Genomic DNA, 25259 nt, shown 5'->3' on the forward strand with positions numbered 1-25259 from the left:
GTCAGCAGCCAAATGCTTAACCATCGCGTCACCAGGGTTCCTTCTGTCAAAGACTTGTTGTTGTTCTTTTTAGGTGTTGTTGAGTTGGTTCCAACCCATAGCATCCCTACATACAACAGAACGAAACACTGCCTGGTCCTGTGCCATCCTCACAATCATTGTTATGTTTGAGCCCATTGTTGCAGCTGCTGTGTCAATCCTTCTCATTGAGGGTCTTTTTCGCTGACCCTCTACTTTACCAGGCATGATGTACTTCTCTAGGGACTGTTACCTTCCAGGGATGGATTACCCAGTAAGCAAGGTAAGCATGTGCTTAGGGCATCAACAAAACAGGGCACCAGTGTCCAAAGCAAAGACCTATAGATGCCAAGCAGACAAGACACAAGGAAACGCGAGTGCTAGAGTGGAAAGGAACTGGCTGGGCACTAAATGAAATCAATACCAGTTCCAGTGTGTAAGAATGCGCCAGCTGGAAATAAAGTTCACACGGGGTCACAAAGGTGCCCACACACAAGGTTGTATAAGCTATGAGGCCCCTACCACTTCAACACCTTCACTGACATCTGTCTCCTATGGTCCCTTCTCGTGTGACTGAAACTCCTTATTTTGGCGGGTCTCTTTCTAATAAACAAGAGATGGGCTGTCAAGTCTAACTCTTGGCTACAGTCATCCAATATGCAACTGGATCCAATGCAAGCAGTTACCGGGAAAAGATAGATTATATTAATAGGTATCAGCCCTCTGATCCATTATGAGAGAACTGTCCTGTACGACCACGTCTGCTGATCCAGCAAGTCCAGACAGGAGGGCCAGCAACATAAATAAATAAATATATATATACACACACATATATATATATATATATAAAACTCACGAATCCCACTTGGAAGCATGAGTAAGCAGAGGAGGGGACACCACAGATTATGGGTGCTTAGGGCCCTTACATGCCTTGATCCAGTCCCGTTTTCTCCTGATAACACATTCACAGTCCTTGAGACGAGGTCTCACCATTCTCGTTTCCAAGGAGCACTCTGGCTGTACTTCTTCCGAGACACATTTGTTTTTTCTTCTGGAAGTCCATGGTATATTCAATATTCTTCTCCAAAACCACGATTCAAAGGCATCAATTCTTCTTTGGTCTTCCTTATTCATTGTCCAGCTTTCGCATGCACATGAAGCAACTGAAAATACCATGACTTGGGTCAGGCACCTTGGTTCTCAAAGTGACATCTTTGCTTTTTAACACTTTAAAGAGGTCTTTTGAAGTAGATTTGCCCAATGCAATACCTCGTTTGATTTCCTGACTGCTTTTTTCATGGGTGTTGACTGTGAATCAAAGTAAAATGAAATCCTTGACAATTTCAATATTCTCTCCATTTGTCATGATGTTGCTTATTGTTCCAGTTGTGAAGATTTTTGTTTTCTTTATGTTGAGGTGTAATCCATACTGAAGGCAGTAGTCTTTGATTTTCATCAGTAAGTGCTTCAAGTCCTCTTCACTTTCAGGAAGCAAAGTTGTGTTACCTGCATATCTCGGGTTGTTTCTCCAATCCTGATGCTACATTCTTCTTCATATAGTCCAGCTTCGAGGATTATTTGCTCAGCATACAGATTGAGTAAGTATGGTGAAAGGATACAACCCTGACATACACCTTTTCTGATTTTAAACCACACAGAATCCCCTTGTTCTGTCTGAATGACTGCCTCTTGGTCTACGTGCAAGTCTACGTACCTAAGGCTTAGAAGACAATGCCAAATTCCCTTCCAAAGCTAGAATAGGTACGTGTCACTGAACCTTGTACCTTAAAGGACTTTCTCTTAGTTCCCGGCTGAATTTCAAGAGAAGCTTGAAGGAATATATATTTTATGGTCAACTCTAAAGAGATCAGAAGATCAGGTTACTGAAAACTACCCATCACAGCACTGCAATTCACAAGTGTCAAGGGCCAAAATCAGTTCAGATGAGTCATAAGACTCCAAGTAAAAAAATTACTTCTTAAAGTAAAAAAATTAGAAACATCCAGTGGCCTTTGAGTCGATTCCAACTCACAGCAGCCCCTTCACAGGGTTTTCATTGCCTGATTTTTCAGAATTAGATGACCTGGCCTTTCTCCTAGGTTGTCTTAGTCTGCAAGTACATTGAAACCTGTTCAATATCACAGTAACCAACAAACCTCCACCGACAGACGGTTGGTGGCTGGGCTTGAGGTGCACTAACTGGAAACCTAACCTGGGTCTCTGGAATAGAAGGTGAGAATTCTACCACTGAACCACCGCTGCCACTCAACCTTTTGGTTAGCACCTTAAAACTACACACAGGTGGTAATAGTGAAGAAAAAAAAGGGTCGTTATCACATTGATAAAATAGGCTATTGTCAGTGAGTAAAAGAAGGAACGTGTGTACATTTAATATAATGAGGTTGTTCACCTCACCCCCACGTTGTCATTAAATCCACATTGTATCTTAGAGACACGGACTCTCAGAATCACAGAAAAAGTGCAGCTCCTTCTCCGGCCTGCTAAGGTGCTTGGAATTTTCATCAAAAAGCTTTAGGAAGCTTTGGATTCAATGGGAATATTTTCTGAAGAAATTAAACAAAGTAAAATATCGAGATTTGCTTGAAAAAATGAACACAAATTACCTAATTATATTAGCCCTTTGCAGAAAACAAGCCTGAGAGAATGAAAGCCAAAATAGATCTTTTTTTTCATGGGGACTGAGAGGGAAAGGGGACATAAAGAGGCAGGATTGAAGGACAACAGAAGAGAAAAAATAAATCAGTTGCCAACAAGTAGATTCCAACTCGCTGTTCAAATAACCGGAACTAATTTATCTCAGTTAACATCCACCTTACTGCTACATCCACCACTGTACACCACTGGTTCCTAATGACACCCACTTCAGGGTTTTCTGTCATCGTGTTCGATCTGGTCATTAATAACAGCCTCCACAGAAACAGAAATGAAACTAAGTTGAATCTTTATATGCATGATGTTAGTAAGATTACTGTGCCAAGTGTTCCAGCCAAGTGTTGACAGGAAATTAAGCCAGAATTCACAGAGGGAATGAATTTTCTGACATGTGTTGGATTTCAGCATATCATGCTTTCAGGCAAAGTGAAATAAGAAGAGCTGTGCTTGGCATTAAACCAACTGCCTCCCAGCCAGTGGCAGGACTTTGTTCCTATCACTAGTGACTCAGTGACTCATTGGGTTACCCTAAATAAATCCCTTCACCATGGGGTTTTCAGTTTCTCCATTCATCCCAGGTAATCCCTATAAAGGATCTGAGGTCTCTAGATAAGAAGTGACATTTCCGTGGAATTTGGTCTTCATATGATACGAAACCTATGGCCTCGTAATTGCAGCTCTCAGCGTAGTTATAGCCATAAAGGCTTCTATTGTATTCTCAGAAGTAGCATTTGTAGCACTGATAGCTGCTGTGAGAGTACAGGCAAACATTACTCTTTCAGAAATCACAAAACTCAACCAAGATTTATTGCAATTTGAAGCAGGATTCAGAGCTACCCTGCAATAACTAAACTGCCAAACTTACATAAGGCTGTTTCAAAATATGTTTAATATGGATCTTGCTTTTCAATATAATGCAATTCTGGGAAAGGGAGACAATTGTACAACTGACACAAAACATCTGATTCTAGTTTGACCCATGGTTGTCATCTCTTGGAATTTTGTACACTCTCTGAACGACACTATTGCTGACTCTTGATTAAGGGAAGGCTCACGAGCTGCTGTTTGACCTGACCTAGATTGGGTCCCCTTCCCGCATGTCAGGTCCCTGGGTGGCAGAAACAACTTGTGCTCGACTGTTAGTCAAAAGATTGGCAGTTCGAACCTATCCGGGGGCACTAAGGAAGAAGGGCTGGTCAATCTGCTTCTATAAAGATTACTGCCAAGAAAACCCTATGGAGCAGTTCTGCTCTGTAACACATGAGTTGGAATCAATTTGATGGCGCCAGATTTGGTTTGGTTTTCTCTGTGTCACATCTGCCTCTCTTTAGCCAGGTTTCTCCCGCTCCCCGCTATCCTGGGCTGCACCTCTTTTTCATTATTTGGTATAAGCATTGGAGTTCCCAGCGTGGTGCAAACGGTTAATGTGCTCAGCTGCTAAAGGAAAGGCTGGAATTTGGAGTCCACTCAGAGGCACTTGGGAAGAAAGGCTTGGTGATCTACTTTGAAAAAATCAGCCACTGAAAACCTACAGAGTTCTACTCTGACGCACATGGAGTTGCCATGCGTTGGAATCGACTTGATGGCAACTGGTCTGGCATAAGCATACAGGCTGCAGGCACCGTCCCACAGATAGTATCTAATGTCAAGAGGTTATGTGTGCCCACTACACGAAGTTCATGACATATGAATGCTGGCAACACAGTCAAAACAGCACGTACGTCATGAACTCTCCAGAGCACTGCACATAATGAGAATTCCCCTTTCCTCTCTCTAATAAGAACACATTTTTCTCCTACGTGTCTACCAGATATTAATAAGCATTCCTTCCCCTTTGCAGAGCTCTGTTCATCTTGATAAGGTCTGTAGCAGAAATCAGAGTCCTAGCAGAAATCAGAGTCCTCTGCAAGGCTTTTGAGCACTCTATATCTCCTTGGTTTCGTTTCATCCCACAAATCTCCTTAAATTTTATCTCCTCTTTCCCATAGTTTCTCTTTCTCACTCTCCCCTCTTCTACCCTTTCTTTCCAATACTCCACCAAGAAAATCTTCACTGGTCTTGCCAACATGCTAAATACTGGAAAAGGGAAAGCTATGTTGTCAACCAAATGGAACCTAAGTACACATCTTCACCGAGCTCATGGCTCTAGCTTAGGGGTTAGGGGTGGGGCAGGAATGAATGAGCTCAGTAGTAGAATTATGGAAAATAGAGGTAGGGAACAAAACTGAGGGTTGCAGACCACTTCTGGCTGCTATTACCTCATCACAAATATTGGCAGACACAATGGCAAAGTGGCTACCTTGGGCCAGTGGGAAGTGGTAGCCGTGAATCTAGCCTTTTAGGCTTGTTCTGTCCTTTTAGGTTACTCTTCGTTATTGCATTCCTAGCTCATCAAACCAAGGAACAAGATAAGAGGCAGAGAAGGATCAATGGAAGTTAGGAGGAACAGAGTCCCTGGGTGATGCAAACGGTTAACACACTCTATTGCTACCAGAAAGGCTGGAGGTTCGAGTCCACACAGAGGCACCTCAGAAGAAAGGCCTGGTGATGTACTTTCATAAAATCAGCCATTTAAAACCCTACGAGCACAGTTCTACTCTAACACACATGGGGTCACCACGAGTCAGAGTCAACTCAATGGCAACTGGTATATCAGGACACAGAGCAGGTCAGAGCCAGATAAAGAGAACAGGCAAGGTGAGAGTGGTCTGAGGATTAACATCCTAATAGGATGTTCTTTTACACACATCATCTTCTTTTATCATCTCAACAAGCCCAAGAACTTTCCTGAGCGTGGAACCAAGGCCTACCTGGCTCCCAAGCCCACGTTCTGCCCAGGGTCCTTGTTTGCTCAAGTGCCTACAGTGTGTGTGGGAGGCAGGGGGCAGGATATTCACAGGCCTGGGCTCCAAGACTTTATATCTTGTGGGATATTTCCTGAAAGGCATAGTCTAATACTTAAGACTTAATAGTGTGGGCTTTGGAGTAAGACAAGCCCAGTTCCAATCTCAGCTCTGCCACTTAATTGTTGTGTAGACTTTGGGCAAATTGCTTAAGCTTCTTAAGCTTCGAATTCTCACCTCCAAAGTGGAGTTGTGAGGTTTAAATGGCAGAACACATTTCAAATATTTGGTCTTGAGCCTAGCGTGTAGTAAGTACTCAGTAAAATCTGTTGTTGTTATTATGTTATTACATTACTAGCTTGACTGTTCATTGTTTTGAGTACTGGCAGCTGAAAACTTCGCGAAAAAGAAGGTAACAAATACTAGGTTTGGAGCTGGAAAAAAATGCCAACGTTAGTTTAAAATGACCAGAGCCAGCCTTGGGACTGTGACCATTACTGACTCTCTGCTTTAAGTCTCCTTTTGCCCAAAAAGTGCCACCTACCAGCCAACTCTTGTTCTGGCCTCTGCAAATCTATACCGGGGAGAGGAAATACTTTTCTAATTCAAAACTTGAGATACGTGGCTTGACAAGCATATTTAAGTACAGTCAAAAGGCTAATGGTAAAGAATATTTCAATCTGACCCTAACTTGGCTATTTTAGGAAGGAGGCCTATCGGGCACCTGTGCTTTGAGGGCCCCAAATCCCACTGCCATGGAATAGATTCTGACCCATAGCGACCCTATAAGACAAAGTAGAGCTGCCCCATAGGGTAACCAAGGCTGTAATCTTCCTCCCGGAAAGCGACTGGCTGGTGAACTCAAACCGCTAACTTTCGGTTCTTACAGGGCATCAAGGTATAAGCGCCCTAACGTCCCTCCCTGCACAATTTACGCACCTCCATCGCTCAGGTGGCTGACATCTTTACGTGAAAAAATGCAGTTACCACGCAAATAGCACATGGGGGGAATAACAAGGTATCTTGGGGCGATCTAATTATCACGACTTCTAAAGAAGACACACCTAATGAGGCCTTAGGAGGGCATGGCAAGGTCAGTAATGGACTAGAATCGATTTCTCGACGGAATGTGATGCCACCCAGGCGCTTGACGTGCAGAAATGGAGAAGGGGAAACCGCGCAAGTGCCGGGGTAGGGGCCGGATTGTTCTGAGTCCTAATTTTATCCAAGACTGGCCTTGTCATGGGATACTCAAGGCCACAGGGCCGCAGGCAGGGACAGATTACCCAAAAACAAAGTACGCAAGGGCTTACTTGTGCTTATTTACCAATCCTTGGTGCACAATTTCAGCTGCTTTTCACCATATTAAAGACGTGGTGAAACCCATGTGAAATTGTGCACCAGGGCTCACGACGTAAACACAAGTAAACCCCTGCGCACCTTGCTTCCTGGTTAATCCGCGGCAGGGAATGTCGCCTCAGGCCCGCATTCCACCCAGCCTGGGGTCGAGGTAGACAGGAAGGCTGTGGAGGGACCCAGGGCGGGTACTTCTTGTCTCCAAGCTCCGCTGCGGCCAGGTCTTGGGCTCTCCCCTAGTGCTCCCCACGTGCGCAGCCCAAGCCTCTCTACCCCCCGGCTGCGCAGCTTGCGGTCCCGGGCGCCAGGGTGGTTTTCAGGGTTTTCTTCCTCTATGATTTCCCTTCTTCTTCTCCACAACTGATGATTTTCTGCAGAAAATCTGAGAAAAAGAACCTACTTCATTTCCAGTTCCCATCACCGCGATTTCCACATGGATGTGACGTTGGGCCGAGCTTCCGAAATGCCCAGGTGACTCACGCGGGGACACCCCGGGGCGGGGCGCAGGAGTTTCTCCGCGCGGCCGGCCGGCGGGGCGGGGCGGGGCGGGGCGGGGCGGGGCGGGGCGGCCGGGAGGGCGGTCGGCGGGCCGGGCTGCGGCCGCGCGCTCGCCTCCTGCGCCCTCTGGCGGCGGGCGACTCTTCGGCCGCGAGTTCCCGGCGCCGGGCCTGGCGTCACGTGACTGGAAAGTCCCCGGGTGGAAATCCCCCGACTATCCGCAAGCCTAAAACAGAAAGGGAAAAGAGAACTGCGCAGTCTGCAGCCTGCGCTGTGGGCCAAGTGCATCCGAGCTCGCGGGGGCGGAGCGTCGGGAGCCGCCGCCGGGAGATCTGCGGCAGCTGGCAAGATCCACACCCCCAGCCTGCCGGCCAGCGAGCGAGCGAGTCTCAGTCAGCCGTCCATGGGGTGCTGCTTCGCCCTGGCCTCAACGCGCTTGCCCTAACTGGGACTTGGGACTTGGAAGAGGATCGCACTCCAGGGAGAGGTAACCGTCGCGGCACGAGCTCATCTGGGGCAAGGGCTATGGGTGCGTCTTTGGCAGCGACTGTCGAGCTTGCTGCATCTGCTTGGCATTGGTTTTGCAGTGGTTCTGGAGGGAAGTTTGTTGGCCGTTTGTGCCCATTCTAGGTGTTGAAATGCTAGGACTTGAGGTCGCCGAGCCAGATGTTGGGGTGACAGCCCTGGATCCCCCATCCAGCTGATCCTTTGCAGTAATGCAGAGAACTTGAGCTGCAGCTGACTGCTGAAGTCAGCTTTGTTAGATGGGTCATTGGTGCTTTGCTCCTTTTTCTGTCTTTTTTGGAATTAAGCGTTGCATGCTCTTGGCCACGTAGACCTTGCAGAACCACTGTGACGTCTGCCGAGATTATGCAGAACCAGCCCAACGGAGGTGGCAGGTCGCAGGGGCAACAAAACTCAGCCTGTGTGGGGGGCTTCGGTGAGCTAACCTTTCCAGGGACAGCTTCCAGACAGTGTTCTGTGCAGGAGAGGTGGGGAGGATGGGTTCTTCTCTGAAAGTTGCAGCAGTGTAAGAAGTACGCTGGAAGAAGTGGGTTGCCCGTCTGTCTTTTGGGGGCCCCAGTTTAGAAGCCATCTGCAGGCCCCCCGCACCAGTCACTACCCCACAGTCAGACTGTCACTCAGCCCAGGTCGCCCCACATCCTGCCACCTGGGCTCTCAGGAAAGCAGTGGTATTAAGTAAGGAAGGAGCTCAGCTCATTTTGAGACCACTTTGTTTTCAGTTCTCCCTGCCTCTGATCTTCCTTGGAAAGCTGGTCTGGTCAAGTGTCTCTGGGCAGCATTTGGGAGAATTGTTATTAATTGATTAAAGAGCCTGCTGGACTGCAACTCTAAATGCCCCTGATTATTGAGCAGCACAGTTAGTGCACCATTCTTACTGTCTAAGGTGCTTCTTTAGGTTTTGCAGTTCTTTCTGCAATGTTTGAATTTTTTGACAGGTACTTTCCAAAAATCTGATGAGATGTTTGCTGATAAATAATTCATAAATTTCCACACTGCAGACAAAAATGTCTGCCTAGAGTGGAAAAATAAAACCAGGGGGAGAAGACTTTGAGCAATAATAAGTTCTGTAGAATCTCATTGCCTGTAGTGACAAAAATTGGGAAATTATCTTCAAATAAGTCCAAGTGAGGTCACACAAATGTTAAAAAAAAAAAAAGGGTAATGTTGTATTCCTTTGACCTATAAGGATATTACAATCATATGACAGATACTTATATTTATGTGTCTTGCGACAGTTGACAGCTCTCGCTATTTTAGATGTTGGCTGAAGGATCTTTAGGTTCAGAAAAGCAAAATCGAAGAGTCAGAAAAGCACAAAGAGGCAATACCTAGCTTGTTTAAAATCTTACTACTTACTGCTTGCCTGTTTCCATGGAGAGTAGCAGGCACTGTAGCCACAGGTGTGGTGGCATCGGACAAGCAAGAGGCAAATATTGGAAGACTTAGACGCTAGGCAAGGCTCTGCACTGGGTAGCTGTAGGACCTTGAGCAGCGGGTCCCTCTGCTTCTGTACCTTAGCTGCAGACTAAGGTAGTTGTATGATTTCAAAGAGGGGAATAAGGTCGTATTTGATTTTTGGCCCTTGCATCAAGCGCAGTGCTGCCTTCAGTAGGTACTCACGTAGGATTTGTTAAATGTATGGATGAATGAATGACATTGTGAAAGAAACTTTTGACATGCTGCAAGGAGAATGTGTGTGTGGTATTTTTGTCCCTTGATTGCACCCTGCAATTATTCTGCCCAGCTCACGTGCAGGGGATTGCTTACATGAAAGGAGAGGTCACCATCTGACCAAGAGATTGACTCGTCCCAGGCTCCACTTGACAATCAGATGAAAAATCCTGATCCAAAAATACCATCAGAAAACTCCTCAGAAGCAGCCCCTGCCTAGTCCAACCTCTCTTCTTTGAGCGAGCCATAAGGATTTAGAATACCTTGTCAATAGCTATGAGGAGCTTGGACCCTTTCAGGAGTGGCCTCCTGAAAACCTACCTAAAATCTTCTTTTCCCTCTTGTATGGGTTTAATGTCTTTCTCAACTGGAGGCTTGTCCTTGCAAATAGTTTGGGGTTGAGAATGGGATGAATTGCTGCCAGGAAACTTCCTAGGAAATATCTTCGTGCTTTGAAGTCAATTTCTTCATCTTTTTGGAAATTAGCATGTGTAGGAAGGCACCCTGGCCCTCCCCCCAAGCGCTCCACTGGCAAGATCCAAGTTTCATGGATTCATGTCATTCCACTCTTTTGCCACGGGTCGTAGATGCTGGTCTTTGCCCCTGTTCCCCTTTCACTTGTCTTGTGAGGCCCCCTGGCTGAAAGTTATTTCCTTGTCTGCCTCTAAACTTTTCATCTCTTCCCACTAGTTTGAAGATTTTAGGGTAAAGGAGACGGTGGTAAGTGTATCTTGAGTGTTGGTTCCTGAAGGACGAGGATGAAATTTGGTTGGCCATCAAATCAAAATAATTGAGCTCCTGTCTGCTTTTGGGAGTGCAGAATGTATTTATTCGATTATTGCGCTGGGTCTCTTTATTAGTCCGGGGTCATAAAAATTAGTGGAAAGGCTCTGAAAGACCTCCGACCATTCTTAAAAATGGCCGTGCAGCTTGCTGAGAATAGGCTTTTTCATTGATTATAAAACACTCCGTTTTAATTCTTCATAGATGTTTTTCTTTGGGGCTAAAAAGGAAATATTAGCAGCAGCCTAAGTGACAGCATACAATGCAGGATTTTTTACGAACTGTTTACTGTCCTTCCAGTAGAGGGAGGGCATGTTTACAAGAGAGAAATCAAGACTTTGTCCAAGAGCAAAGATTGCTTGGTGGTGGTCTTAGGGGAGAAGCTACAAACTTGTCAGGGCTACGGTGTGCCAGTAACTGGCATTCGGGACTCCTAAAATCCAGGGGCTGCCTAGGAGTGGCATCTGAATGAAATGGGAGCTTAAGTCGATTAGGAGGCACAGTACCCATCACTGACAGACAGGCTTGGCTCCCTGACAAACATGGGTTATTCCCCTCCTCCTCAGTACCCACTCCCCGCCTTCCTTCTCTTGTTTAGACTAATCTTTAAAAGTGATGTAACTTAAAACAGTCCAGTGTGAGTTAATCTTTGGGGCCAGCTAGTATCTTGGAGTGGAGGTGACTAAGATCTTTGCCTACAAGATTAGGGTAATGACAAGATCAAACACTGGGGTTTCCTGCAGGCAGGTATATAGGAGTCATATCAAAGCCAGGCTAACGGAATGGGTTTTTTTCCCCTCTTCTTCAGGTGTTGTGGAGCACAATGGCTGAACAACTCCTTCCCCTGGCTTTGTATTTGAGCAATATGCGGAAAGCTGTGAAGATAAGAGAGAGAACGCCAGAAGATATTTTTAAACCTACCAATGGGATAATTCATCATTTTAAAACCATGCACCGATATACCCTGGAAATGTTCAGAACTTGCCAGTTTTGTCCACAGTTTCGAGAGATCATCCACAAAGCTCTCATCGACAGAAACACCCAGGCCTCCCTGGAAAGCCAGAGGAAGCTCAACTGGTGTCGAGAAGTCCGGAAGCTTGTGGCTCTAAAAACCAATGGTAAGACGGGCTCCGTCCCACTTCTTTTCTCTGGGGAATAGGTCCCAAGGTGCCTGGTCTCCGTTAATTAAATTTTGATAGCACTAGCCCAAGCTTTCAAATTCCTTTGAGGCCATAGACACCTTGGTACGGAATCTTGGTAAGGGGCATGCATAATGAAAGCAACCTTCTTTTGCAAATATTTTTGTTAAGAATATTTTTGTATAGTGTATGTTAGAAAGCAGAGCACACTAGAGCCTGGAGAATGCATTTCTAAGCACCGTGCCCCAGTTAGATCATTTGTGTATCTCCTTCTTGTGACTGCTTAATCATCTGTAAAATACTCTTTCCTACCCAGTAATGGAAATATTAAAAGGCTTTAAGTTCAAAAGGAAAGCATGGTGTGAAAACTGGATGTAACTACTGTTTCCCATTATAATTGGAAAATGCTTGTGATGGTCTTACACCTCTTGAATTGGTGGCATTTTATGTGTCACCCAGTGAATGGCTGCTGGGCACAAGAGGGCTCCTTTGATCTCCTCCTTGCTTACCTAGGTTCTATTGCCTATAGCCCCATACTATGAAAGTGAAAAGAAAAATGTAAGATTTTTAGCATAGATTTTAGACCCCTACTTCATGAGTTTTAGTGATTCCTGGCTATTTCTTTTTGTCTGCGTCTACTCATCCAGTGTGCCTTACCACTAATAGCTGTTTTCTGTCCTACGCTTTACTGTTTGGTTTTTTAATTATTTCTTTTGAGCCAGAGTGTGTACATCAAGAGAAACAACGAAGCATATTGTTTAGTGCTGAGAGAAAGTTCTACTTTATAGACGTAGATAATTATTACAAGTAGCAAGTAGACTCTACAAGATCAATTAAATGCTTATCATCTAGGTAAGACCAGAAATCTCAGGTTTTTATATCAATGACATTCCTAAACTATCTCATTGAAAATATGACATCCAAGAGGAGAAAACCCTTGTTGACAATAATTATGATAAGAACATTAACTTAATTAACGGAATTGGTGCAATAACTTCGGTCGTTTTGGACTTGGGTAACTTGGAGTGATTGGTAAACGCGCTTTTTTTTTTTGCTTTGGTCCTGGGGTATCGTTGCAACACCTTGCCTGTGTGCACAAAGCATAAACTCTTAGGAACTTCAGTAGAGAAAAAGCCGGGGATAGAAAGTATGTATATTGCTCGTGGCATTAGACTGAGTGATGCGTAGAAGTCGGTAATAATGTGAAGCCATCATCGAGGGGTTTTATGTGCCTGACAGTTTGTGGTCTAACTCTCCCATTTTGTTGCAAAAAAGAGTCGGAGTTCACTTGGAATATCAAATTGGGAAAAACGGTATTCTGCAGAGTTAGAAATGGGGTCAAAAGGGGGAAAACTTGATCATTAACAGTGTTAACTGACATTATTAGGTTTAATATGCTCTTTTTCCTTAAGAAACAAAGTGGAATAAAAATAGTAAACACGCATTTTTTCAAAGATCTATCACTTAAATCAACAAGGATTCACAGCACAAATAAAACTACAAAAGCAAGGGCATTTTTATAACATTTTCTGGGAAATGGGGATTTTTATGTTCAGAATTCTTTTATTTCTCTACTTCCAACCAAATTCCTTAAAATCCTGAAAAAGAAAAGATATTTAGAGGAGAGGGGAAAACACATGATTTTTCTTCCCAGTTTGTATTAGCACCCCCTTTTGTTTTTAACCATCCCCCTGTAGGGGGGTTCTACAAAGTCAATGGGGTGTTTGGGGAGGGGGTGATTCACAAGTTTGCGTTTGAGGATATGAGACTGCGGTCAATGAGGAAGGGAGTAGGTGGCATAAAATTGAAACTTCATGTGAAAAATTCCAGCGTCTATTGGCTGCAGCATTTCACTTGTATAATGAGTAGCCCTATTCCAGCTCACCCTGACCACACCCACTTGGAAAGTCCAGGGTGCACCTCGCAGTTTAAATGTCTACACACCAGAACAAAAAGTACAATAGCTGTTGCTCAATTGCTAGTCAAATAACTTAGCACTGGGGAATTCCAGATGTTACTTAGGGAATTTTATACTGGTGCATCTCAATAAAGAACTGAAAGTAAGCGCAAGAAGAAGAAAAAAAGCCTTATCTTTGCTCTAGATTTTGCAAAGGGGAAATTTCAACAGAATGCAATGATTACCACACTTCTGCCAAGACACAAGGCTTAAGGGATCTTTTTTGTCTGTTTGTTTGAGTACTTGTTTAGTTAGGCATTCTAAGTGTGTACATTGAAGGGATACTGGCTGTGGACGTATTTGAGGTTTTGGGGGGTTTTGTTACAGCTTAATGATAAATAAAATTTCATAAAAGTTCGAATAGCTTTATTGCCATAGTTATATAGAGTACTGTGAGAAAACAGGATAACTTTTTCTTTATGAAAAGAATTTTGTACTTGCCAAAGGAGTTTAACTTTCCTATAAGGAGTTAATTTTTCTGTATCTAGTGCTCCCTCAAATGTTTATCGTTAGGGGGTTGAAAAAAATGGCTTTAGTAAATTGCAAGTTTTAACCTGGAAAAATTACAAATTAATGGAATAAAGTTAGTTCTGTTCATTTCTCAGAATGCTCAAAATTTCAGCCATCAATGCTGAATTATTTTCAAATTTAAACAGCCAGGCACTGTGTAACTTTTAAAAATGACTTTACAGTTGTTAGGAAGCAGGTTCACAGAAAGTATTGCGTTTCTGGGGAGGCAGAGGTGGGCAGTCAGCAATTTGGTGGTGTCAACTTCACTTTATAAGCCAGGAGAGGAAACTCCCAGGCCCCGCAGGCTCAGGTGGGATGGTCAGGTCATTTACCACTGAGTCATAGCCAGCATCTAGTAACCTGGGCCGTGCCTGCTTCCTGGTTTGCACATGCTGCCCTGTGTACCCCCTCCTAGAGAGCAATAGTGTCTGGGTCTTAGCCAGAAGTTCAAGGACAGGGACAGGACTTTAGGGATCATAATCCAATGGCCTCAATTCACAAAGAGGAAAAATACTCAAAGGTTAAGGGATTTCCCCCAAGGTCACCTAAACTAGATAGTGGCAACGCCAAGCCGGAATCAAGGTCCCCTGATTACCGGTCCCTGCCTCCTTTGTTCTGTCCTTCCCATTCATTACAGATAAAGAGGGAAAGAATTTTTTTCTTCCTTAAAACTCTTACCTACTTGTGAAATGGTATCAGTTGGCTCTCTGACTAAGAAATTAAGCCATTTGCGTTGCATAGCATGCCCTCTTATTCCCTTGTGATAGCAGTGTGGTTGTTAGTTGCCGTCTAGTCCTCTTCAACTCATGAAAACTCCATATACAACAGAACAAAACATCGCCCTGTCCTGCACCATCTTCACAATCATTGGCATGCTGGAGTTCATTGTTGGACCACTGTATATTTTGAGTGTCTTCCAACCTAGGGGTCTCATCTTCTAGCACCATATCGGACAGTATTCTGTTGTGCTCCATAGGGTTATCATTGGTTCATTTTTGGAAGTAGATTGCCAGGCCTTTCTTCCTAGGTTTCTTAATCTGGAAGCTCCACTGAAACCTGTCCACCATGGGTGACCCTGCTGGTATTTGAAATACCAGTAGCATAGCTTCCAGTATCACAGCAACCCAGAAGCCACCATAGTAGGACAAACTAACAGAAGGGTGGTGGATGATAGCAGTAGGGCTTGTTTACTCTTCAAACGTTTACTATGCCTTATATACAATGTCTCTGATTGCTCTTTTCTTCCCTCTGCCCTCAGGGGATGGGAACTGCCTGATGCATGCTGTTTCTCAGTACATGTGGGGTGTTCAGGACACAGACTTGGTCCTGAGGAAGGCACTCTTCAGCGCTCTCAAGGAAACTGACACGCGCAACTTCAAATTCCGCTGGCAACTGGAGTCTCTTAAATCTCAGGAATTTGTGGAAACGGGGCTCTGCTATGACACTCGGGTATGTTTTGTTCCCCCTTTAAACCTCTACTGGCTGAGCTCCATGGAGGGTAAAGGAAACTGAGGCCCAGTCCCTGCCCTCGAGGAGCTTACAGTTTACTTGGTCACATGAATCTGGTTAAGCAAGGTGTACTACTCAGTGGAAAACACCGGGAAATCTCCTGTGGGATTAACCTAGGGTATTTGTTGTTGCTCAGAGGCTTGAGGGCAGTGGATTTCTTCACTTGATCAGACAGGCTTATGATCATGGTCTTTTCCTATGGAGTTTCTATTGGTTTTTGTGTTAATTGCCCTTAACATGCTTTACTGAGCCAACAAATCACATTCAGCCACATGTTCACTATTCTCAGTCACAAGTTTGGAATTTTTGTGTACATTTGGATGAGGGGCTTGTTTTATGCCTCCTCAGGTTTTTTTTTTTTAAAGAAGGTGCTGTCCCCATCCTCCCCCACTTTTGAGTTTGCCTTGTAGTGGAAAAAAGCAAGGGAAGAAAACCCAAGTGGGGAAAAAGAGCGATCATTTCAATGATTATTTCAAGAAAGGGAAAAAATAAGCTGAGTTATATCAATGAATAATTCTACTGTGAAGTCACAGTGATATTTTAATGCAAAGTACATTCAGTTTTTTTTCCTTCATCCCCTCAGAACTGGAATGATGAATGGGACAACCTTATCAAAATGGCATCCACAGACACTCCAGGGGCCCGAGTTGGATTTCAGTATCACTCACTGGAAGAAATACACATATTTGTCCTGTGTAACATTCTCAGGAGGCCAGTCATTGTCATTTCAGGTGAGATGCCTGCAGATGGCTTATTCATATTTAAGTGCTTTTCAGTGTTAGTGCTTTGGCTCTTAGGAAAGAGCCATACCACCAAAGCTACAGGTAACAGTAAACAAAGACAAAAAAACCCACTGCCATTGAGTCATCTGACTCATAGTGACCCTGTGGGACAGGGTAGAACTGCCCTTAGGATTTCCAAGGCTGTAATCTTGATGGAAGCAGACTGCCCGAGCAAGCGGGCTGATGGATTCAAACTACTGACCTTTGGTTAGCAGCCAAGTGCTTAATTAACCTCTGCGCCACCAGGGTAACAGTAGCTGAATGGAATTTGATGAAAGTCACCCAAGGGCCTGATTTTTCTTTCTCTTTCCTTAAACAGACAAAATGCTGAGGAGTTTGGAATCCGGTTCAAATTTTGCTCCTGTGAAGGTGGGCGGAATTTACTTGCCTCTCCATTGGCCTGCTAAGGAATGCTACAGATACCCCATCGTTCTTGGCTACGACAGCCAACACTTTGTACCCCTGGTGACCCTCAAGGACAGCGGGCCTGGTGAGAGAACGGCATCCATTCACATTTGTAACTTCTGTTAGATACTGCTATATCCTGTTCTCACTAGACATCAGGATTTGTGCCTTTGCTTATGGAAATAAGTTTATTTAAATATGTTACTTTTATTTACATATATCATTCTCTCATTTGCTTGGTTAATAACAGTAATGCAGTTGTAGTAATCATAATATTTCCTTATCTTTTTGTGCCTTATATTATTGTTTGGGAGGTACTTTCAATTGACATATTTGTAGCAAGATGGGAGATATATATTACTGTTAAACCTTGGTGGCATAGTGGTTAAAAGCTATGGCTGCTAACCAAAAGGTTGGCAGTTCAAATCCACCAGGCACTCCTTGGAAACCCTGTGGGGCAGTTCTACTCTGTCCTATGGGGTCACTATAAGTCGGAATCGACTTGACGTCAATCTTTTTTTTTTATCATTATTACTATTATGGAGTCCCTGGGTGGTACAAACAGTTAACATGCTCAGCTGCTAACCAGAAGGTTGGAGGTTTGAGTCCTCCCAGAGGTGCCTGGCGATCTACTTCTGAAAAATCAGCCATTGAAAATCCTGTGGAGCACAGTTCCACTCTTGACACACATGGGGTTGCCATGAGACAGAATCAACTTGATGGCAGCTAACAACAACTACTGTTACTATTAATACATAATAAATTAAGGGATAGAGAGCCCTTAAGTCAGTGCCTTAATACAGCAGGTAAATGTCTGTCAGTGTTAGCTATTATTGTAGTAGTTAGCTTAATCTGAAGTGGGCACTCTTGCTAAGTGCTTTGTGTAGGTGATTTTATTTCATTTCATCCGCACAGCGTGCCTATGGGGCATAGGCAGTGTTAGGCTTGTTTTCTAGATGAGGCAGTTGAAGCTCAGAGAGGTTAAGTAACTTGCCTGATGTCACATAGCTTGATAGTGACAAAGCTAAGATTCCACCACAGGTCAGTCTGATTCTGAAGCATGGGAATTTAACTAGTAAGATCCACTGCATGGAGTCTGCTTAATATCCTATGAGATTCCTGGAAACGGTGCATTTTATGTTAGAGTTTAGCACATTATATTTTTCTATTTAGATTTAACGATGGCTAAAAAATACTTTCCCATTCTTTAGTTGTATCCTTTGTACCTTTTTGAAGTGTAATCATTATATGTACGACCTTACGTGTAACCTTATTTAGTACAATAATATTTTGCTTACATGTTCTTTTTCCCTCAGAAATCAGAGCCGTTCCACTTGTTAACAGAGACCGAGGACGATTCGAAGACTTAAAAGTCCACTTCTTGACAGATCCTGAAAATGAGATGAAGGAAAAGCTATTAAAAGAGTACTTGATGGTGATAGAAATCCCCGTCCAAGGCTGGGATGTTGGCACCACGCATTTGATTAATGCTGCAAAGTAAGCACTTTATTGTTGGCTAGATTCTTCTTAACCTTTCAGTATTTTTAAACTTCACCCACATGCTCTGCTGCCACCCCTGAGCTCAACAGTAACATTATTTAAAGCTGGCTGGCTTCCTCCAGTTTGAAACAAATTCGGAGTTCATGTGCACGCATCAGAGAGGATGACTTTAGGCTTTACTGCCTTCCATTTCATTTGGGAACAAGTAATTCATTCATGGATTTTTCTGGATCTCAGGATGCTGAGAGAATTGTGGGTTTGAAATGTGTGCTTCCAGCAAGGGTAGCTTAGTTTTTTTTGATTGCTCTAGTACATCACAGAAAGGCCACCAGTTGCCGTCAAGTCACGTCTGACTCAGGACGAACCCATGTGTTGCAGAGTAGAACAGAATTTCTTTGAGTTTTCAAGGCTTTGACCTTTCTGGAGCAGATCACCAGGTCTTTCTTCCGAGGCACCTCTGGGTGTTTCAAACCACTAGGCTTTTGGTTGGTAGTTAAATGCTTAACTGTGCCACCCAGGGACTCCCATAGGTAGACTAGCAAGTGAAAACTCCTGGAAACAAAAGCCTTTTCCCTTGGTTTCTTGGTAAGACTAGCCATGTCAGACTCTTGTAAAATGTGTAATGTGGCCAGGCATCATTTTTGCCACATGGAAATGGGGAGAGAGGCCCAGAGTGTGCATTGCACAGGTATCCAAGTTTTAAACACTATTTATATCAAGGAGATACCTATTTGTTAGAACTGGCAATGTAGCACAAAAGATGGCAGTGAAAGAATAAGAGAATTGCCCCATGCATTTTCTTAAAGTGGAGATTAGGGAGTCAAAAGTAAACAGATAGTGCCTATGGCTGTGTCTGCCTCCTAGTTACTGCTCAGAGCAGTTAACGCAAAATGCAGAACACAAAGTTCTGAAGTAGTTTGTACTATTAAGTGAACTAGACCAAAATGAATAACCTGAGTAATGTTTTACTAGAAATTTGATCTCTAAGAATTTAGGAAATAAAAGTGGCTTTTCAAAGGAGCAACAGAGTAATAAGGTGTCTACCCAGAGTAGTGCTTTCTTCAGAATTATTCATACTTCTGGGTGGGCCAAGATTGATTAAAGGAGACTGTGATTTTAAAAAATAATGACATCTTCTCAGCAGACTAGCTCAGTTCCTATTTGACTCTAGGACATGTTAGCAGATGTATTGGGTCATGTTACTTTAGAGGGGGCAAACTCCTTATCGTAGGCCTACATTTCAATGGGTAGTTAGGATGGTCATCACCTAAAAGTTTGCTCTGTGTTGATGTAAAATTGCATGGGTGTTTGTATGTGTTCTCATATTTTCCCTTTTGATCTTTAGGTTGGATGAAGCTAATTTACCAAAAGAAATAAATCTGGTAGATGATTACTTTGAACTCGTTCAGCATGAGTACAAGAAGTGGCAGGAGAACAACCAGCAGGGACGGAGAGAGGCGCACGCTCCAAATCCTCTAGAACCTTCCGTGCCCCAGCTTTCTCTCATGGACGTAAAATGTGAAACGCCTAACTGTCCTTTCTTCATGTCCGTGAATACCCAGCCTTTATGCCACGAATGCTCCGAGAGGTGGCAAAAAAATAAAAATAAACCCCCAAAGCTGAACTCTAAGCCTGGCCCTGAGGTGCTCCCTGGTATGGCTCTCGGGGCCCCCAGGGGTGAGGCCTGTGAACCCTTGGTTTGGATCCCTGAGGAGCCAGCTGGGGGGCCTCACTCAGCCCCACCAACTGCGCCCAGCCTTTTCCTATTCAGCGAGACCACTGCTATGAAGTGCAGGACCCCCGGCTGCCCGTTCACACTGAATGTGCAGCACAATGGATTTTGTGAGCGTTGCCACAATGCCCGGCAACTTAACACCAGCCGTAATGTGGACTCCACGAGGCATTTAGATCCTGGTAAGTGCAGAGCTTGCCTCCAGGATGCCACGAGGACGTTTAATGGAATCTGCAGTACTTGCTTCAAAAGGACTACGACAGAGACCTCCTCTAGCCTCGGCCCTACTGTCCCTTCTTCCTGTCACCAGCGGTCCAAGTCAGATCCTTCCCAGCTCATCCAGAGTCTCTCCCCACATTCTTGCCACAGAGCTGGAAGCGAGGCCCAGGCAGGTTGCCTCTCCCAGGCTGCACGGACTCCTGAGGACAGAACAGGCACAAGCAAGTGCAGAAAAGCCGGCTGCATGTATTTTGGGACTCCCGAAAACAAAGGCTTCTGCACACTGTGTTTCATCGAGTACAAAGAAAACAAATGTGAGTGAGATGCCTGATATATCCTAACACAGTAGCCACTGACCAGAAAGGTTTTGTTCCTAAACATGGAGAGAAGGAGCCTGTCTGGGCAGTGGTAGGGTGGTTAGATCTGCCTATGTTTCTCCACCAGCTGTGACACGCACAGTCGTCACAATAGCTGTGACAGCCACGTGTGGCTGCAGAGGCTCTATGTGATTGCACCAGCTCTTAGAACACCACCATCAAATAAACCAAATGCAGCCTGTAGAGAGTTAAACGTACCTGGGTAAAGGTCACTCGGTGTTGGGTATTTATGACAGAGAGTCTAAATTAGACTTCTGAAAGCTGGCATGATAGAGAAATCTCCAAATCCGAAGGGCAGTAGCTGGGGTGAGGGGAGTCTTCGCTCATGTTGGAAGAACACAGCTGTGGTTTCAAAAGAGGGATGGGTAGTTAATGTCTGCTGTTTGTTTTGTTACTAATTGATCAGCAACATATGTCCAAAAGTGAGGGATTCATGAAGCCAAAGGTGTTTGAAAAATAGCATTATGTTTTTATTTTGTTGAAGGCTGGTCTCGTCTATATATTAAGACTGGCCTCATCTGTAGTTGGAGTCCCTGGGGGGCACGAACAGCTAAGCACGCAACTGCTAACCAAAAGGTTGGTGGTTCGAACATACCCAGAGGCACCTCAGAAGAAAGGCCTGGTGATTGCTTTTGAAGGGTCATAGCCTTGCAAACCCTATGGGGCACAGTTCTGCTCTGACACACATGGGGTTGCCATGAGTCAGAATCACCTTATGACAACCGGTTTTTAAACCTCTCTTTGAAACCCATTTACTTCTCTAATGTCAGCTTCTCTGTGTCTACATGGTGACCCCTCTGTGATACTTATGAACATCAATTCTGTTCTAGACTTTGTTGCCGCCTTGGGGAAAGCCAATTCCACAGCCCCCAGGTTCCAGAATGCAGTTCCCTGCCTGAGGAGAGAATGTGGCACCCTCGGAAGCACCATGTTCGAAGGATACTGCCAGAAGTGTTTCATTGAAGCTCAGAATCAGAGATTTCATGAAGCAAAAAGGACTGAAGAGCAACTGGTGAGACATTTGGAGGTCCTCCCCTCTTGTGCATGCCAGGTCCTCCTTGCTGGGGTGGTGCTTTTCTGCCGTTGTAAGCAGACTTACTCCCCGCTGAGCTCCCGGCCACAAAGTCCGCATCCCTGTGGCTCCTGGGGGTAGAAGTGCCACTACTGTAGATTGCCATGGTCAGAGTTTACTGTATGATTCATTTCAAAAAGTCGGTAAAATCAGCCATAGAATAAAACCTCTTTAAGCCTCCAAAATGCCAGGTGACAGACATCTTTGACTCCTAGTAGATAAGCATAGACATCTAAGTGGCCAGTGAATTTCTGTAAATACCCACTCCTGTGTCAGGAGGGGAGCCCCAGGATGGCACAAATGGTTAAGCATGTGGCTACCAGCTGAAAGGTTGGTGGTTCTTCTTCACCCAGAGGCGCCATGGAAGCAAGCCTGGTGAACCTCTTCAGAAAGGTCACAGCCACCGAAAACCCTATGGAACACAGTTCTACTCTGACACACATGGGGTGGCCGTGAGTCAGAATCAACTAGACTGCAGCTGGTTTGGTTTGGTTTGTTGGTTTTCATTAGGAGATAGAAGAAGCCAGAGCACCAAGGTGCCTGCACTCAGTGTTATATAAGAAAAGCAAATTCTGACTGGTAGATGTTTCTCACATTGCTTGCAGAATAAGAAAGCTGTCTAAAAAGAGAGTGGCTTATTTTTATTAAAAAAACAAACAAGCTGGGCCAAGTTTTCAATAGATGGCCCCATTCAGCCTCCCTAGGGCTCCTGGCTTTCCTTGGGGTAGGGAGGACAGTCCTGTTCAGAGGCTGCATATGTCCTCTTATTTCCTGGGTCAGGCAGATGCCATTTCTCTCAAAAAGCTATTTGTAGAGTCCACACTGCCCAGTGAAATCTTATCTGCTGTCCCTGAGAAATGTGAGTGACAGTTGTCTGTGTTTGCCCCACACAGAGGTCGAGCCAGCGCCGAGACGTGCTACGTACCACCCAGAGCTCATCTAGGCCCAAGTGCGCCCGGGCCTCCTGCAAGAACATTCTGGCCTGCCGCAGTGAGGAACTCTGCATGGAGTGCCAGCGTCGCAGCCAGCGAACGGTCCCAGCACCCCACCGTGGGGAGCCCGCTCCTGACGAGTCCCCCAAGCAGCGCTGCCGGGCCCCTGCCTGTGAGCACTTCGGCAATGCCAAGTGCAGTGGCTATTGCAATGAGTGCTTTCAGTTCAAGCAGATGTACGGCTAAGCAGACATAGGTGGGCCAGCCCCAGCCAAGAAGGGCCGAGAGCCGTTCACCAACAAGGTGCTATACTCTAAACACTCTGATGCCACTGGAGGGTCAGTCCCAGCCATAGTGGGCTCGAGGATGCCTTTGAACAGGGACAGGAAAGTTAAGCTTTGCGGTCATGATGATTGGGTTTGGTAACCTGGCAAAATCCCCATCTTGCCGTAAAGTTAGGAGGGTGTCAAGAGTCAGCCCAGGACTGCTGCTCCTCTTCTACCAACCGGAAGGCCGGGAGCCTTTATGGACTTGGAACATGTGCCAGGACTGGCCGTCGCCCTGCATCCTGCCCACCAGTACTGCAGTGTCATCTCGAGAAAGGGAGAAGACACACAGGTCAGGAAAGAGAGCCGAGTCCTCAGGGCACCAAGGCCCTCCATGAGAAGCTCAAGGAAGCTCAGGGAAAATGGAAGTACTCAGAGAATGTCAGTGGTTAATGATTTTCCCCTGTCTGCCTGGTTCCTTTCCTCTGGACATGGCAAAAGCAGACTGTCCACGGACTGTGATTCTGAGGCTGCTGAGACTGAATAAGTTCACACTGAAGCAAACAACAAGCTGCTCTTACAATACACACCTTCTAAAGATCAGAATATTTTGACTGGCCGATGTGTACCTCTTTTGGTTATTGCTGCCTTCATTCTAAAGAGGTTAGCTTGACCTGAGGTGTGTGTAGACTTGTGTACAAATATATAATATGCCCTTATGTATGAGGGGATTTTTTTTTATTATGTTGAAATGCTGCCTTATCAAAAATATTTTAATATTTTGTGTGTGTCAATATTTTCATTCTTAATGTGAAAAAGTGGAATTATTTATACTTATTATAGAAAATATTTGAAATTTGCACATTTAGTTGTTCCTAATAAAATACCTTTTACTCTTTATCAGATTTCTTGAAGTTTACCTAAGTAAATGTAACTTTTCACAAGAGTCAATATTAAAAAATAAATTATTTAAGAGCAAATTTTGATGTTTTATGTTTGTAAATGATAGAAGAAAAAGACCCAAATGTTAAGACTGTGCTTCCCAAAGCACTTTTTTTTCCTTTAAATTTTATTTTGTTGTCGAGAATGCACACAGCAAAACATACAAGAATTCAACAGTTTCTACTTGTGGGACATTGATTACACTCTTAGAATTGTGCAACCTTCTCCCCCTCCTTTTCTGAATTGATCCTTCCTCAACATAAACTCATCACCTCCTAAGATTCCTATCTAATCTTTAGAGTTGTTGTTGTCAACTTAATCCCATATGGATAGTTCTTAAAGGAGCACAATGCTCAGGGCAGAATCTTTTTTAACTAGTTAAGCTATTGTTTGGTTTTAAGAAGACTTCAGGGGATATTTTTGATTCAAGGTTCAAAGATTGTCTCAGAGCAATAGTTTCAGGGGTTCATCCACCCTCCATGGCTCCAGAAAGTCTACAGTCTGTGAGAGTCTGGAATTCTGTTCTACATTTCCCCCTTTTGATCAGAATTCTTACATGGAATCTTGAATCAAAATGTTTGGTAATGATAGGCATTATCCAGTTCTTCTGGTTTCATGGCAAAAGAGGCAGTTGTTCTTGGAGGCAATTAGCTACATATTCCATATCTTCCTCCTCCAAAGCACTTTGTTTTGATGTATACCTGTGCAATGGATACATCTGTCACCCATGAGAAGTAAGATAAGTTTTTAAAAATAATAACTGCTTGAGGGTAGGGCCATCTACTCAAGTACAAGGCTCTGGTTTAACAGTGAAGACAGGTCCACTTGGGAGTGTGAAAGGCCTCTTGGTACCTGTACCTGATGGGATGCTAGGGCTGTAGGCACCTCTGCAGATTCCCTAGGTGACAAAAACAATTAACACACTTAGTGCCAACCAAAAGGTTGGAGGTCCAGATCCATCTAGTGAATTGATGATCTACTTCCAAAACAGCCATTAAAAACCAGATGGAGCACAGTTTAACTCTGACATACATGGGGTCACCATGAGTTGGAGTTGATGGCAACTGGGTTTACTTTGTGCTCCTCTGCAGGTTCCTACTCTCAGCCTTCATAAAGTAGGGAAAGAGAGAATGAGAATCCAGAGGTGAGAGACAGAAAAGAAAAGGAAAGACTAGAAAGGGAGGAATAAATACTGGTGTTTTGAAGAGTTCCTGGGCTGGACACATCAGAAGGGGTGGCATATGGCTGTGATGGCTACCAGGACTGGCCACATCAGTGCCCTGGGAAATTATGAAATAACATTCTTCCACTAGCAAACTCTCGCAAATGTACTTACAGGATTGATTCTGGAGGACAGTGACCCAGAATCTTTATTTAAGCTCCCAGATGATTCTGAAGATGTCAGATTTTAGAGCCACATTTATTTTTTAAATCATTTATAACATTTTTAACTTCATTGTGGAAAATTTTGAACCTACAGAAAAATAGAGAATAGTTTATAAACTCCTACATAGCCATCATCCAGTTTCAACAATTACCAACATTTTCCC

General features: G+C 44.3%; 1 protein-coding gene and 1 long non-coding RNA gene across 3 annotated transcripts in view; one reads left to right on the top strand and one right to left on the bottom strand.

The window, feature by feature from the left end:
* LOC126086009 (uncharacterized) overlaps positions 1-7401 on the bottom strand; it is a 54550-nt gene extending 47149 nt beyond the window's left edge. For both annotated transcript variants that reach the window (XR_007519386.1, XR_007519384.1), the window contains exon 1: positions 7291-7401. This is a non-coding gene — a long non-coding RNA (uncharacterized LOC126086009). The remainder of the gene's footprint in view (positions 1-7290) is intronic.
* A 226-nt stretch (positions 7402-7627) lies between these two features.
* TNFAIP3 (TNF alpha induced protein 3) lies at positions 7628-23677 on the top strand. Its single transcript, XM_049901976.1, has 9 exons — positions 7628-7875; positions 11176-11485; positions 15232-15422; positions 16066-16213; positions 16584-16754; positions 17986-18166; positions 19515-20434; positions 21328-21509; positions 22463-23677. The coding sequence occupies exons 2-9, from the start codon at positions 11191-11193 to the stop codon at positions 22745-22747; spliced, it is 2373 nt and encodes a 790-aa protein (XP_049757933.1). The 5' UTR covers positions 7628-7875; positions 11176-11190; the 3' UTR covers positions 22748-23677.
* Positions 23678-25259: the final 1582 nt, after the last annotated feature.

This window comes from Elephas maximus, chromosome 1, assembly GCF_024166365.1.
Source record: "Elephas maximus indicus isolate mEleMax1 chromosome 1, mEleMax1 primary haplotype, whole genome shotgun sequence".
NCBI lineage: Eukaryota > Metazoa > Chordata > Mammalia > Proboscidea > Elephantidae > Elephas > Elephas maximus.

Bases quoted from the DNA above. Each gene is read 5' to 3' on its own strand.
- TNFAIP3 (XM_049901976.1), top strand. From the start codon at position 11,191: ATGGCTGAACAACTCCTTCCCCTGGCTTTGTATTTGAGCAATATGCGG. The intron at 11,486-15,231 runs GTAAGACGGGCT...CTCTGCCCTCAG, and splicing joins TGTGGCTCTAAAAACCAATG to GGGATGGGAACTGCCTGATG. The intron at 18,167-19,514 runs GTAAGCACTTTA...TTTGATCTTTAG, and splicing joins CATTTGATTAATGCTGCAAA to GTTGGATGAAGCTAATTTAC.